The following is a 14,024-nucleotide window of genomic DNA, read 5'->3' on the forward strand; positions in this document are numbered from 1 at the left end:
CGGCCCCGGGCGCGTCCCCCTGTCCCGGTAGCGGCGCTGCCACCCGCGGGTGGGGCCCGCACCCCTCGGAGCGGCGGCCGCGGCCCTTCCCGAGCGCTCTGCCCGTGCCTGGTCCGCGCACCCCCTCTAGCGCCGAGCCCGCCGCACTCGGCCCGTGCTGCCGGCAGCGCCGAGGCGAGGGGGCGCTTCCCGCGCCCGCCTCACGCACCGCACCGCGCCCCGCGCTCCCCTCGGGCGGGCGGCTGAGGAGGGGCCGCCGCTCCGACGCTCTCCTTCCATCCCTCCCTCTCGCCCTCCCTCTCTCGCTCCCTCCCCCGCTGCCCCCGGGCGCGCCGGGCCGCCCGCTGGCTGGCGGGGCGCGAGTGCCGGAGCGCCCCCGGCGCGGGGCCGCGCTGGCTCCCGGCGGACCCGGCACCCGCCGGGCTGCGCTCAGCGGGGCGGCCCCGCGGCCGCGCCGGAGGAGGGGGCGAGCGAGCGCTCCGCGGGCGGCAGGGGAGCGGCGGCACCAAAAAACTGCAGCCGGCAGCGCGGCACGCAAATCAGGAGGGAGCAGCGAGCATCACACCAGAGCCGCCTGGTTTCTGATTGCTCCGCGGCAGAGGGGGAGAGACAGAGACTGACTGAGAGGGGCGAGCGGCAGAGCCGGGCACGGCGGCGGAGGGTCGGGGATGCCGCCCCGCAAGTTTCCTTGATGCACTGGGGAGCGTGAGGAGGAGTCGCCGACCCTTGTCGCCCTCGTCGCGCTCCACCTGGGGAACCTGAAGCCCCTCAGCGCTGCCTCCGGCCGGGGATGCGGGGCACCGTGAGGCGCGGCCGGGGGAGGAGGCTGCTGCCGCGCCGGAGGCTGCTGAGGCTGCCAGGGGCGCTCCTGCGGGGCTGAAGGTGCCACCGGCCCGAGCCGGCGGAGGGAGCGGGGCGCGACCCCCACCCTCCGGCCGCCACCGCCTGGAAGTTGCCGGAGCTCTCCCCGTGCCCAGCGCCGCCGCCCCTCGCGGCAGGGCTGCAGCGGGGGTCCCGGCGCCCTCCGTGCTGCCGCCTGCCCCGGGAGCCCGGCGGTGGATGCGCCCGGCCCGGCCCGCGCAGCCCCGGGCGGCAGTGCCGGCAGCGCAGCCCGGCGGGGCGGCGGCGGACCCCGGCGGCCTGAGGGAGCACGGGCAGCCTCGGCGGGCCGAGGTCGCGGGGCGCTCGGCGGGCACCAGCCATGGGGTGTAGTGAGGCGAGGGCACTGCTCTGGAGAGTCGGCCTCCTCCTTCCCCTGCTGACAGCGCGCCCCGCCGCCGCCGGGCACGTCGCCAGCAACCACGGTGAGTGAGGGCGGCCGCGGGTGCGCTGCGGGCCGGGCTGCCCGCAACTTTCCGGCGGGCGAGGGCCGTGAGGGCATGGATGGAGGGAGGGGTCCGCACCTGCGGACGGGGATGCGGGACCACGGGGAAGCGGGACCGGGCGCCTCCCGGCGGCCAGCCCTTCATGCCGCCCCCAAAGTTGGGGGTTTGCGGCCGGAGGAGCAGCGGCGCTGCGCTGCCGGGACCCGCCGGCGACAACTCCGCGGCTGCCGGGAGCTCTGCGCTGTGCCCCGGGCACCCTCGGCCGCCGGGGTGTGCGAGTGAGAGCAGGGAAGCGAAAGTTGCCTCTCGGCGAGGTGGAGCGCTAGCATCGTTTTATTTGAAGTGTGGGTTTAAGGTTTGCTTCAGTCCTGCGGAACGCAGATCCTGTAGAATGGGTTTGAGAGGGCTCATCGCGCCTTGGGGGGAAATGCTGCTGGTGAGCGAACTGTTCAAAGGTGCCTGACTGCCCTTAACACTTAATTTCTGCATACTCCGCGCTGATTGTCTGAAAAACACACATTTAAAAGCTTTGTAACAGGTGCATGCTCATCAGGTCGCACCGAAGACGGTATTTTAATTCTTCGGGTTGTAAGATGTGCGTTTTAGAAAATTACCTCGGGATTAAGAAGGGAAGCATCCTGTTAATAGGAATAAAAATGCATAGCACGCCCAGAGGATACAGTATTTTGTTAGGAAGAACTAAAAAAAAAGAGCCCAGACCTGATTATGAAACATCATGTTTCATGTTATCAAGCATCTGGATAGAGCAGAGAATTTCCTGAACTGCTTGTTTTATGTACATCTGTCTATTTCAGTTGCAGAGGATGCATCTATTCCCACAGTATGAGTGGCTTCGGTACCTTTAACATTATTTTTGCACAATTTGGCTTTTTTGAGGTTTTAGTGTGATGTGATTGAAACTACAGGATCTGAAGGGTAGCTCTAAGTGTTGCTGCTGACAGAAATTGCTTTACCTGCTATGTTGAAAGGAGCGTTGAAATTGACAATGGTGGAAAGTAACAGTGAAAGAAAACAAACTGCGTTTAGTCGTGGAGTACTATCGAGTATACAGTTCATGTATTTTCAGTTTTGTTCTGCAGTCTGTTTTCAGTGCTCTTTGTATCGACCTCAGTAACAGTAAAATCAGAGAATAAGATCTCTAGAAAGCAGGAAAAAACTGTAGTATGGCCACAAAGCCCCTGTGCCATCAGGATGAGTTATGGCAAGGACATTCCAAGTTGGTATGATTCCTTTACCTCTCCCATGCTAAATGTGATGAATAATTCCAGTTGGTAATTGTAGAGCCTACAATCATATCAAGGCTGGTTTTTGCCCTTTCTTATGTCTTGGAAGACATCAGACTCTCACAGTGGCACAACCCAGATTTCCTTTGATGTCCCAGGCATCAGTGAATGCTAATGTCTGCTGCATTATCACAAGGCCTAACACCACACATGCATAAAATTAAAAAAAAATATATATTCTTGCTGTTGTAGGATAGCTAAGGTAGCATAAAAGCATCGAAGGCAAAGAGTTTTATCAATTAATGCAACTCAGTTTAGGTTTCTAAACCAGTATTTGGTATTCTGGCATTAGATTAGTAGTAGTGTTTAAATAGTGTTTTAAAAGTGTTTTAATGGTGTTTTTAAAGGATGGGGAAGACAGTTTCCAAAAGTCTGTCAGGGATGAAATGGTTTCTTGATGTTGATGTAACTTTTCCTAACAAGTCCAGGTGTTGTGGTGTTGGCTGCAGAGAGTACTGGTGAATTTCCTAACTTCTGAGGAACTTCTTTTTCTGCATGTTGCTTCCAAACATTAGTGAAATGAGTACCCTTTTACCCTTGGTACTGCCATATCACCATAGAAATCAAATAATTATAACTCAAAAAACCCCAAGTGAACTGAAAATGGACTGAATTAATACAGGTGCTTTCATACACACCCCCACACCTTGTTAATAAAATGCTAGCAAAAAGAGTCTGCTTTTAATGATAACTTTCTCTAAATCCAGGAATTGAAGGAAAGGAAATTGCTGCAATAAAAAAGTTGCCTATTGTGTAAACACTTAAATGTGGAAGGTTAAAATGCCAGTTACTAGTACTTGGAATCCCAGTGGCAAAGATTTTTTTAAGATCTTGTGAGGAAACATAACTTCTTTAAATTTTCCTGAAGTGATATTTTCAGCATGCATGTCTTGAAAACATCTTTGCAAGAATTGCTGTTGGATTTTCACTAATAATTATTAGGATGATATATCAACTTTGCAATCTGGTATATTTCATCATCTATTTTGTGTGTAGAAACATACCAGCATTAATAGTAAATTGCAAAGGAGTGTCTTGTTTTGTCTCTTGATGGTTTGGGTGGAAAGGGAATAGGTTTATTAATCTGACTTGGTAAACAGACAGCCCTTCCACTTCATTCTTAAAGGTTTGTGTCCTGTTATTAAAGAGGGATTTTCAGAAAAATAATATACTCTGGTCTTATAAATTGTTATTATAACCATGTTGGGATTAATCTTTTTTGGTCTTGTCAAACAGAAAGAGAGAAATTTTTTTTTTTTATATAGCTGTAAGGCTCTTAGGTTGTCATTCTTCACCCAGTAAATCAATGTGTGGTGTCTTAGAGAATTTGTAGCAAGGCAGGCACAAACCATACTATTGGCAGGGAAGTAAGCTTGCTCATTTATCTTCATGGAATGGTCAGTTCAAAAACATATTATGACCATGCCAAGGGCTAATTTTTACTGCTCAGAAAAACCCTACAGGGTTTGGAATTGCCTAGGAGGAGTAACCACTGCAGTGTGTGGCAGAACTGCTTGGAACAGAGGGCTCGGTTAATGGTGGAGGTTGAGTGCTTGCACGTTCATGCAGATTTTCAGTGGTTGTCCCTCCCGTGCAGAATGAACAGGCTGCTGTGCAAGGTTTCAGCGTGCTGTGGTGTAGCTTTGTTCTTTGCTTGCCACAACGCCATGGATTGGGCAATTGCTGTCAGACCCAAAATTACAGATAATGGCATCTTACCTGTGCAGCTCCTTGTGCAAAACTTGTGGGAGCTTTAAAGGTAAAGGTCACGCCAGGTAATGGCTCAACAGTTTCCTGGGCTAAGCGTGCACTCATACATGTTTCTACTTATAGAAAAATCAGAAACAATGTTTGTTTCTATGTATATGTCAACCAGAAAGAGTTCCTGTACCCTGGCTCCTTTCAGGTTGTATCTGCTATTATGTATCACCAGACAATTAATTCCTGAAGCCAACTGTAGAACTTGCAGAGTTTATAATGAGTCATGTCTTTCAGTGAGGTGTAAAAAAGCTGCTGCTTTTTCAGTTTCCAGGTATCATTACTTGTCAGGTTATGCAAGTGTGGCCTTTTTATTCATACCTCTAAAAGGCACCTGCATGCATTTTTTTACTCTTAGAAAAAAGAAGTTGAAGTAAGAAATACTGTCAAATGTCAGTTCTGAAATTCATACAGCCTTTATTTTCACAATGATTACACTTGATGTAAATTGGGCGGCTCAAAGTAGATAATAAAGCTTTTTGATTCTGCTAGTAAAATATCAGGTAGATTACTAATGGCCTTGAGGTATTCATCAGTTCAAAGAAGTTGGCTCATTTTCATTCACATATTTATTTTTACAGAAGTGCAATCTAGACACTCTTTCTGAATACAGAATTCAGATATTTTTTCTGTAGCAATAAGGAGACCAAGGACTAAGTGTGGAGAGATTGAAATTCTCTCTGAATGAAGTTGATGTTTTACTGCTAGGAGATATCTCTTACTTTGAGGACTTAAAGTACTGTGGAAAGGCTGTGCTGCTGTTTGTTTTGTGCTAGTCCTGGGGAATTCTGATGTTCACTTGTCCACTGCATGTTTTAATAAGCATTTACATCATTACAGAAACAAGAGAAAGTTAAATAAACAAAATGAGAAAGTTAAATAAACATTGCAGTAAATGTGTGTCATTTTTATCTACATGCTTTTCAGCATGTAGATAAAATCATGAGCAAAATCATATTTTAGTTTCAAGCTTTTAAGAAACTTTTAACATTTTTAGCCATGTGTAAAATCCCACATCCATATGGACTTGTGTGCTCATGAGGGCCTGGGAACCTCTGCAGTTGTAGATATGCATGAAATTACTTGTTATCCAAGAGCCTCCATTTGTATGCCATGAAATGAACAGATTTGCAATTAATGGTTCAGGATATATTCCTGGTGTTGTACTTGGCAGTACTGAGGGCTGTCTGGATATTTTGTTAATTTTTTTTGTTTTTGACAAATGAGGATGATTGGTATGAAAATACTAAATATTAAGAAATGCATAGCTTAAGCAGATGCAGTTTAAAACCAAATCAGTGCAGTAGTTTTCATGTAATTTGCAGGAGTGGAAACACCACAGAGGAAATAAAGTATTTCCTGAAGTTTACCAATTTAACTCTGGTCAGACATCATTTTCTCTGAGAGGTCAAAAAGTTTACCGAGGAAAAAGCATATAAGAAATTGAGTTTTTATTCTTAAAATCTCCTCTGTCTTTCCAGATAGATACTTTTAGATCTTAACTCTGATTGAGGGTTTGTTTAGGGTATCTGATGTTAAAATTTTCACTTGAGAATTTTAGAAAAGTCAGAAAGTTCAGCAAGTTGTTTGTCAGTAAGTTACAGAGGAAGTCAATATCCATTTTGTTGACTTTTTTTTTTCCCATGAGAAGTCTAATGTTTAAAAACCTCATTTAACTGATTAGGGATATTGAGAAAATTATGCATGTGTACAATATGAGAAGGATTTGATTTTTCTTAGATCCCAATATAGCATATCTGGGTTAGGATCTATTCCTATTCCAGCTGTGTGTGTTAGGTGGAATGTTTCATTTGGATCCTTGGATTTCCCCAACATGACAATGACACAAAGATGAGGCTGGCCTCGTGTTTGATATGCCCCTTAACATGCTGAACTCTGTGACTGAGAGAATGAAAAAATGGATGAATTATTTGTCCATAATCTATCCTGATCTCCAGAAGCCATGTTATAATGCAGGAGAGGTCAACAAAAAACTATCTGTTGTGAACAATTTTCCTTCAGAAGCTGGTTTTTAACTTGTAAATGATATGTCAGTCTTTATGAAAAGGTGTTAGAACTGAGAATTACTGCTGAAAAGATGTCTCTCACATGATAAAAACACAATTTTTTTGCAGTATTTCTTCCTGAACCATACAAAAATGATTAAACAGTGAAATTAACTTGTTTGCTTCTCATAATCCTCTCAGTCTTCCTAAGACTTATTCCATCTATCCTTGTTTTAGTTCCAAGGATGCTTTCATTATCAATATTTGAACATCTTTTGTGTAGCTCTGCTATTGATCATTCCCACATCTAAGAAGCAGTCAGTTCCAAATAATCATTAAGGAGAAGTCACTTCAGTTAATCCAGCAGCCATTTGTGACCTCAGTACTAATTTTAATGTACAGAGCAAAGCTTAGAGACCAATCTTGTCTTTAAATAAACTGCATGTTCTATATTTGAAGCTGGCTAATCCATTGTATTAAAAAACCCAAAAAGCCAAACCAAAACAAAACACAAAATTGTCTCAACAAAACCCAAACCAAAACGTCCTAAAGATTTTTGTAGTCAGCTGATTTGTCTCACTCATACAGCATAATACTTCTTGAAGTCAGCATTTCTCTCACTTACTGATACTTGTGTTTGGACTAAATTCTGTCATCCTGTTAAAGAAAAAAAAAGGTGCTGAATAACTTGATAATTAATAATTAGAGATTTGCTAATTTTAACAAATGAAAGTATTTTGATGAGGCTGTAGATAATTTTATAGATAATAAAAAAACCTCTGCCTAAACAATGCATGGATATTTCTCCCCCTCTGGTTTATGATATTGTACATACAGTTTACTGCTCTTTAAAGAATTGTTTTACAGTAGGTCATAGTACTCCTCCACCTTCAAACCAGCAGCTACTATTACTTTCTTTTATGGATCTGTTCCCTTTCTACATAAAGCATCAATGTTTTTAAAGACAGTTAGGGGTATTTTGATCTTTAAAATAAGACTAGATTTTAAAAAATGCTGCAATATTATTGACATTTCTTTTGACAGTCTAGTAGGGTCAGGTCCTTCAAATTCAAAAGCACTTATTCATGAGGAGATTATCTTGAAAATAAAATTTCCTTTCTCTAGAACAGTCAGAGACTTTAAAATGTATTTTGTCTCTAAATAGAAATTCCTGGTTTGTGTTTAGGTGGATTTCTGAGAAGCTGACAGATTTTTTTTTCCCTCCTGAGAGATGGTTTTGTTTGCTGTCAGTTGACTGAGTCGCAGACACTCTTTGAAGGTGTCTGGTGCTTGCTGACAGGTTGTCCAAGAGGAGCAGCATCCCGTTAATGAGGGGGGGTGGCACAGCACGAGCAGTACTTGGGTGAGAAGCAGTGACATAAACACGGCAGTCCAGAGGGAACATTTTAATCTGTGGGTGTGTTAACTGCACTGATAGCACAGCTTTCCTTGATGCCAACAAGTTTTTGACTTTGCACAGGGTTTAGATTGAAGCAGTGCTGTGACACTTGGGTGCAGGAGGAAAGGTAGGCAGCAGCACCTTGTGTAACAACCCCCTGAGGAGGTGCACACACACGCAATGAGAACACAGTTAAAAGGTGAATTTGCTGGGAGCTCCACTGCCTCAATCCACTTAATGGCTTCTGCACCTAGAACAAAAGGGGAAAAGTCACATACAGCAAACAGTATCATTGATGCATGTAATGAGTGATTTGTTTTGGCTGGGGACCCTTGGTTAAGAGTGCACTTGCTGCTGTAATTTGTGTTCTCTGACTGCCGGTTGCTTCTTGCTTAAAATAAAGGAATAAAAGAACAAATTAGAAAGCATTCCATAAGATAATGCACTAGCATTTTAATCTGAGTAAAAGTGACATTCTTTCTGAATGTCCCCAGGCTAATTTTTTCAGTGGGTTTCGCTTGCTGTTCTGAAATAAAATTTTATAGGAAAAAAATTTTGCTAAAATTTAGAATTCTTCAAATATATTTAGGACATATTAAAATCAAAGGGGACCTAGTAATTTTCTTCTGTAGTGCTTCCAGTATTTGTGGCTGGAAATTGATTGCATGGAAAGCATTTGGACAAAGGATTCAAATTTCAAATTGTGGTTTGAATTCAGCACTTTCTGCTGAACAAAGTGGGACCATACAAAATTGCACAGTCTTTTACTCTCAGTTGTGTGTGGCTGCTGAAGACTTTTGAAAAGGAAAGCAAGAGAAATGTAAAACCTTTTTCTCTGGTAGATTGCTTTTGTTTGTATTGCAGAAGTTGCTGAACACTTCCACACCACAATGATACAGTAGAAATACCCACTTAGAGGTTTATTTTAGATTTAACAATTTAGTTTAGCTGACTTAATTTTTTAGAGGACCATTTAATTTAGGTAAACATGGATACTGTTAGCATTTAGGAATGGAGAAATGTTATGAGAGCTGTGGCACACAAGAGCTTCTCAGCCAAAGTCTCTCTCAGCCTCCATCAGATACGATGGGAACCCAAACTCTGTTGCTGTTGAGACAGCTGTAGAAATGCTTACCCTGTGATTTTGGTCTGTAGAAAAAAGTCATTAGGTTACGGATTTCCAGACACAGAATTTCAGAAAGAGTTAAGCAAATTCTCTTAGTATCAAGACACGTTTCATGGTAAGGGTAAGAATTTGCCTTTTTAAAATGGTGGTGTTGTCAAAGAAAGAGGAGTGACTGGGTGCAGTACACAGGGGAAAAATGGTCTACTGGAGATAGGTATCAAATAAAAGCTGAATCTGAAGAAATCTGGGATTACAAAAGGCAACCCGGAAATCAGATGTTATTCCCTGTCATTTCCGTGGTTGCTCTTGATGTAAATAAATATAGTGGTATTACATACTCCACTTTTCTACTGATTATCTAAAGGGCATCTCATCTAGCATAGAAAGATGAATGCTGGTGGTTGGAAGGCATCCAGCATTTTTTGCCACTGTTGTTTAATCCAAGGCTTTGTGCAAACTTTAGGCTGCATGCAGAGCTCTTTTTCCAGTGTTGGATCTCTTCAAAACTACTATTCTTTTGCGAAAGCCTTCATGTCTGTATAGCAATGATCTGAGTAGAAGAGTTGAAGGCCGAAGCTTTTAGTTCAGGGGACCAGTCTATGACACCCAGTGCAAATCCCAAAGAATTAGTTTTTGTTGTGCTCAGATGTAGGTGGCAGAGGTAGATACAGCACCTTGCCTTTCAGTGTAGTCTTCAGTGAAACTTGTTATTTTTCTTGGTGTCTGTAACTAATTTGTTCTGTGCTAGGAACACTGTCTTCCTGTTTTAAAAATCTGTGATATTCCAAAATTCAGTTTCTCAAAATGCTGACTGCAGATGAAGTAGGTTTGTAGCACACAAATGAAAGACCTGAAACCTTCTTGCTATTTTGTGTACCTGGTCTCTTAAAGCCTTCCTGAGGGAACCTCCCAGCAGGAGCCTTGGCCAGCTGGCCCTGGGAGCTGTTTGACTCCCTCTGTCATGGGAACCAGCTCTCTTTATGGAGACTGAGCCACAGGGACTACTTCAGCTCTGCCTTGTCTCGACTTTTGGGTGTGGGAGTTGATAATCCCATTAGTGCAAAAATGTAGGTAATACAAACTTTCCTCCTAGCAATTCTGTATTTTGAAAGGTTCATTTTTTAATCTGCCCCTTCACATATCATTCACATAGGGTGCTTTATTTAGACTGACAGTGCAATCCTCTACTAAATCACCTGAATTACTTAAGGGAAGAGAGCTGCCATCTTCCAGGGTGTCAGCACTAGATGAGAATGAAAAACTTCACCTTACATGTAGTTTACATTAAGCAGCAAAGGAATTTTGAAACTTGCATGCTCCATGTTTAAACTCCATGTTTAGAAGGCAAAAAACTCTGTTGGAAGTTAATTAACAAGAGACAAAACCATAGAGGAGGCCAGTGGAGGTCCCACTTGCAGGGAGTTTGCTGCTCTGTTCCTTTCTCCTGGCATCCCTTCAGCATCACTGAGTAAAAGTTCCAGTAATGCTCATCCTCTTCACTTTACCGCTAATAATTTTCCTTACAAATTTTATAATGAGTAGTTTGGATTGTAAGTAATGCCCTGAGGCCTTATCATTAGTAGGTTTCCATTGCTTTAAAGCAAATTAGGAAATTATTTTCAATAGCTCTTATCTGACAGATGCATTTTATACTTGAGAGACGTGCCTGAAGAAATAAAAGCTGATGGAAATTTGTGTCGTAGATGAATATTTTGAAAACAAAAAAGATGATCAGTAATAGATTAGGCTTGATTAGATGTTGACATTTAGAACTGCACATAGATTATGTTAAATGTAGTGCCAACAGACAGTGATCACCTTGATTTGCATTTGTCTCTCCATTTGTGGTTCAGGTGGATCATGGGACACACATTGTAAAGGTTAATGGATAAATTACCATATAGCTCATCTGATTGTTCAGGTTTCAGCTTAGAGGGCTGGATGGTTTATAATCTAGTTTATGTGAAATAGAAATTGTTTAATTCTTTTTCTATGAAATTCTGAATTGCTTAAGTGTTTAGATGAGTGCATCCCCACAGCTTCCGAGCTTTGATAAAATCACTAAGTCATGGTGTGGTTGCATTGACAGAAATCTTGGCCTGGTCTTTGTTTTCTCTCCCAAGCTGTGAGTATTATTTCCATGTTATTTGAGTAAATGTGAAATGTGACCTTTTGATAAAAATGTAATTTTTAAAACCCTGTGAAGATATTTGGTCTAAGTATCTTCTTCACTTGTACACGTAACTCAAAACAGGAGTTTTCAATGTGCTCCATTAGCAGATAATCTATATTAGTGTTCCCTACAGCTTTCCTTACCACCCCTCAGTGTGGTTAGTAATTACATGTGTCAGTGTTGGAGGAATCAAATGACTTCATTTTTGTAAGGGATTCACCCTTTAAATCGGTTCCAGTAATTCATCTGAAATTTCAGAAGTAGGAATAAATGAATGAATTAATTAATGAAATAATCCCCTATTAGCCATTTTCCCTGCACAAAGATAATTTACTGTATGTCCATTTGCAAACAAGGATGGCTGAAGTGAATCATCTGGAACTGCACTCAGCTGCGTAAATAAAATCAAGGGTACCACTGTAGTTCAAAGATGCAGTGTTTGGTTTATATAAAATAATACCCTTCAGTTAAGCATTGCTTAGTTAAGGGTCTTCTTTTTTATGGTGTCTGTAGGAAAGGAGAAAGTTAATGAGTTGATGTTCAGTCTGTGGAAAGAGGAATTGAAGAGCTGCTCAGTCTTTTGCAGTCATTTATTTTGCCTTTAACTGTGATTTTGTGTTCTTGAGTCTCTCTCTGGCCCAAGTGATTCTTTTTGTGATATCTGGTGTTCTTATCTCCAGATGGGATGTGATTGCACTGAATTCAGTGAATGCATGATCCAAATTACCTGATTATTTGAGCTGCCAGGTAGTAGCACACGTTGACTTCACAGTTATTCAGTGTGGACAAAAAAAATTACTTGGAATATTTGGGTTTTGGGGCATTTATTGCCTGGGACATATGTTAGAAGTTTTTTGATCTGGTTTAAACTAAGAGCAAACTCTGAAAAGAAATGAAGAAATAAGTCTTGCCATGACATGCTTTATGAATAAAGGTAAATTATTTTTGGTGAGCTTCACAAAGGTAGTGTTCTTGGAGCAGAACATTTATGCAGTTGTGAGGCACATCAGTATGATTTTCATTACACTAAAGTAATGAATTTTTATGACTAAAGCTAAAATAGCAGTGAGCCATCCTTTATTCAGATGGTGAGATGGAACAGTACATTTCTGATAAGGGAGAGGAGGGAAAGAAAATAGAAAGAAGGAAGAGAAGATAAAAGATAATCTAATTTTCCTGACTTTCTTATGTGAATATTGTAATTTACAAAATGTTGAGTCTAGTCTGGTAAAAAAAAATTATATAACAATATGTAATCTATAGCTGTAAGCATAGAGATTTGTAGACTCCAAACAGGTTCAAGTGCTTTTAATAATGTACATAATTTAAAAAATATTAAAAAATTAAATTAATTCCAGTGTTGGGTAGGAAAGAAATGTTATCAACTTGAGTCCGTTGATTCTATTTTTATTGCTGAAAACTGCTACAGTTCATAAAATGCAGTTTTACAGGCTATTAGTCCATAATGTGGATTATGCCCTTTGGACACTTATGTTGAAGATAAATGCAGTAGTTTGGAGAGATCTGTATTGAAATTCTGTGAAAAGGGTTCCGTTATTTTTAAAGTTCTTTTTACTGTGAGCCAAAAGTAAATGGGTTGGAGGGAGAGGTGACCCTTGGCTTCCAATAGGAAATGAAATTAGCAGTGGAAGGGTCAGTTTGTCATTCAGGAGGTGGCTTCATTTCCAATATAGGTGAGGAAAATAGGTCACTGAAACATTACTGGCATTGAAAGCCTTTTTTAATTGTTCTTGAGAGAAAGAATTGCATTTGCATTATAGTTATATCTGCCAAGATTATTTACACTGCATTGAGGGGCTCTGTAACACAGGATTGGGAAAGAGCTTTGTTACCACAATCAAATGCCTCCAGTGATGCTGTATAAAATTATTAATTTTCATCTTCAGTCTAGTTAATCTATGTTCCCTCATTGTTCCTGTCCTGAACTTCAGTGATGTGAAATTCAAATGCATTTGTGGGCTGCATTTATTAGTGAGTGGTGCTTATTTGTTTATGCCTGTGCTGGCTTTGTCTCAAAATTCAAGAACACCTTTCCATTCTCATTTTTTATCCTGCTCACTGTTGTAGGAGAGGTCACATCTCTTCTTTTGGGTTTTGGTGAGTGGTTTTCCTCTTTCACTCAAGAGATTTCTGATCTCTGTGACTGTTACAGTTGCCTGTGCTTATTCTTCATCCTGTTTAATTCACTATTTCTTGAAAAAATGAGGTGGCTAGAACCACATACAGCTTTGGTGGTGGGATTTCTCTGGTACTTTGTGCAATAGCAGTATTTTTATAATTCTGAATTGGACAGTTTCTGGGATTTTTGTCTCTTTCATTCTTGTGTTGTTGGATCGATCCTTCGTTGGCTTGTCAGCAATTATATGCAGATGTCTTATTTTCTCTGGCTGCTTCTAGATTCCCATTTCATGGAAGGAATTCTGATTGGCTCCCTTTGGATTGTCTGATAATTTATATTTAATGTCCTTCCTTCTTTCCATATTGTCCCAGAAAATTATTACTCCTTCTCTTCCCATAGCCTCCCCCCCCCATAGCATTTCAGCCTTTAGTTGAGTTGCCAGTGCCTCCCAACTGTTCCATGGAAAAAAAACCCCATTAGACCAAGTCTTTCCTGGACAAGGAAATTACCTAAATAACAAATAATATCAGTCTCATGACTTATTTTTGAGTAATTGCACCACAAATTTCACAGGTAAACCTATTTGTCTCAAAACCATGTCTTTTATAAACTTGCTCACATTTTTAACTCTGTATTTAAAGCAACTAAAAACTTTTCACCAACTTGCTTTAGTTTCCTAACCCAGACTTATTTCTGACATTTATGCAATGAAATGTATATGATAAACTAAAATATTCGCTACCAATATGGTGTTGTCACACAAGCAGTAACTTCATTACTTCTTAAAAGAAAA

General features: G+C 41.8%; 1 protein-coding gene across 3 annotated transcripts in view; it reads left to right on the top strand.

Annotated features, from left to right (window-relative positions):
- The first annotated feature begins 1,122 nt into the window (after positions 1–1,122).
- Positions 1,123–14,024, top strand: part of EPHA6 (EPH receptor A6) — a 362,947-nt gene continuing 350,045 nt past the window's right edge. For all 3 annotated transcript variants that reach the window (XM_058825149.1, XM_058825150.1, XM_058825151.1), the window contains exon 1: positions 1,123–1,304. In XM_058825149.1, the coding sequence (XP_058681132.1) occupies positions 1,202–1,304 (103 nt within the window). In that variant the 5' untranslated portion in view covers positions 1,123–1,201. The remainder of the gene's footprint in view (positions 1,305–14,024) is intronic.

Source organism: Ammospiza caudacuta, chromosome 2 (assembly GCF_027887145.1).
Source record: "Ammospiza caudacuta isolate bAmmCau1 chromosome 2, bAmmCau1.pri, whole genome shotgun sequence".
Taxonomy (NCBI): Eukaryota; Metazoa; Chordata; class Aves; order Passeriformes; family Passerellidae; genus Ammospiza; species Ammospiza caudacuta.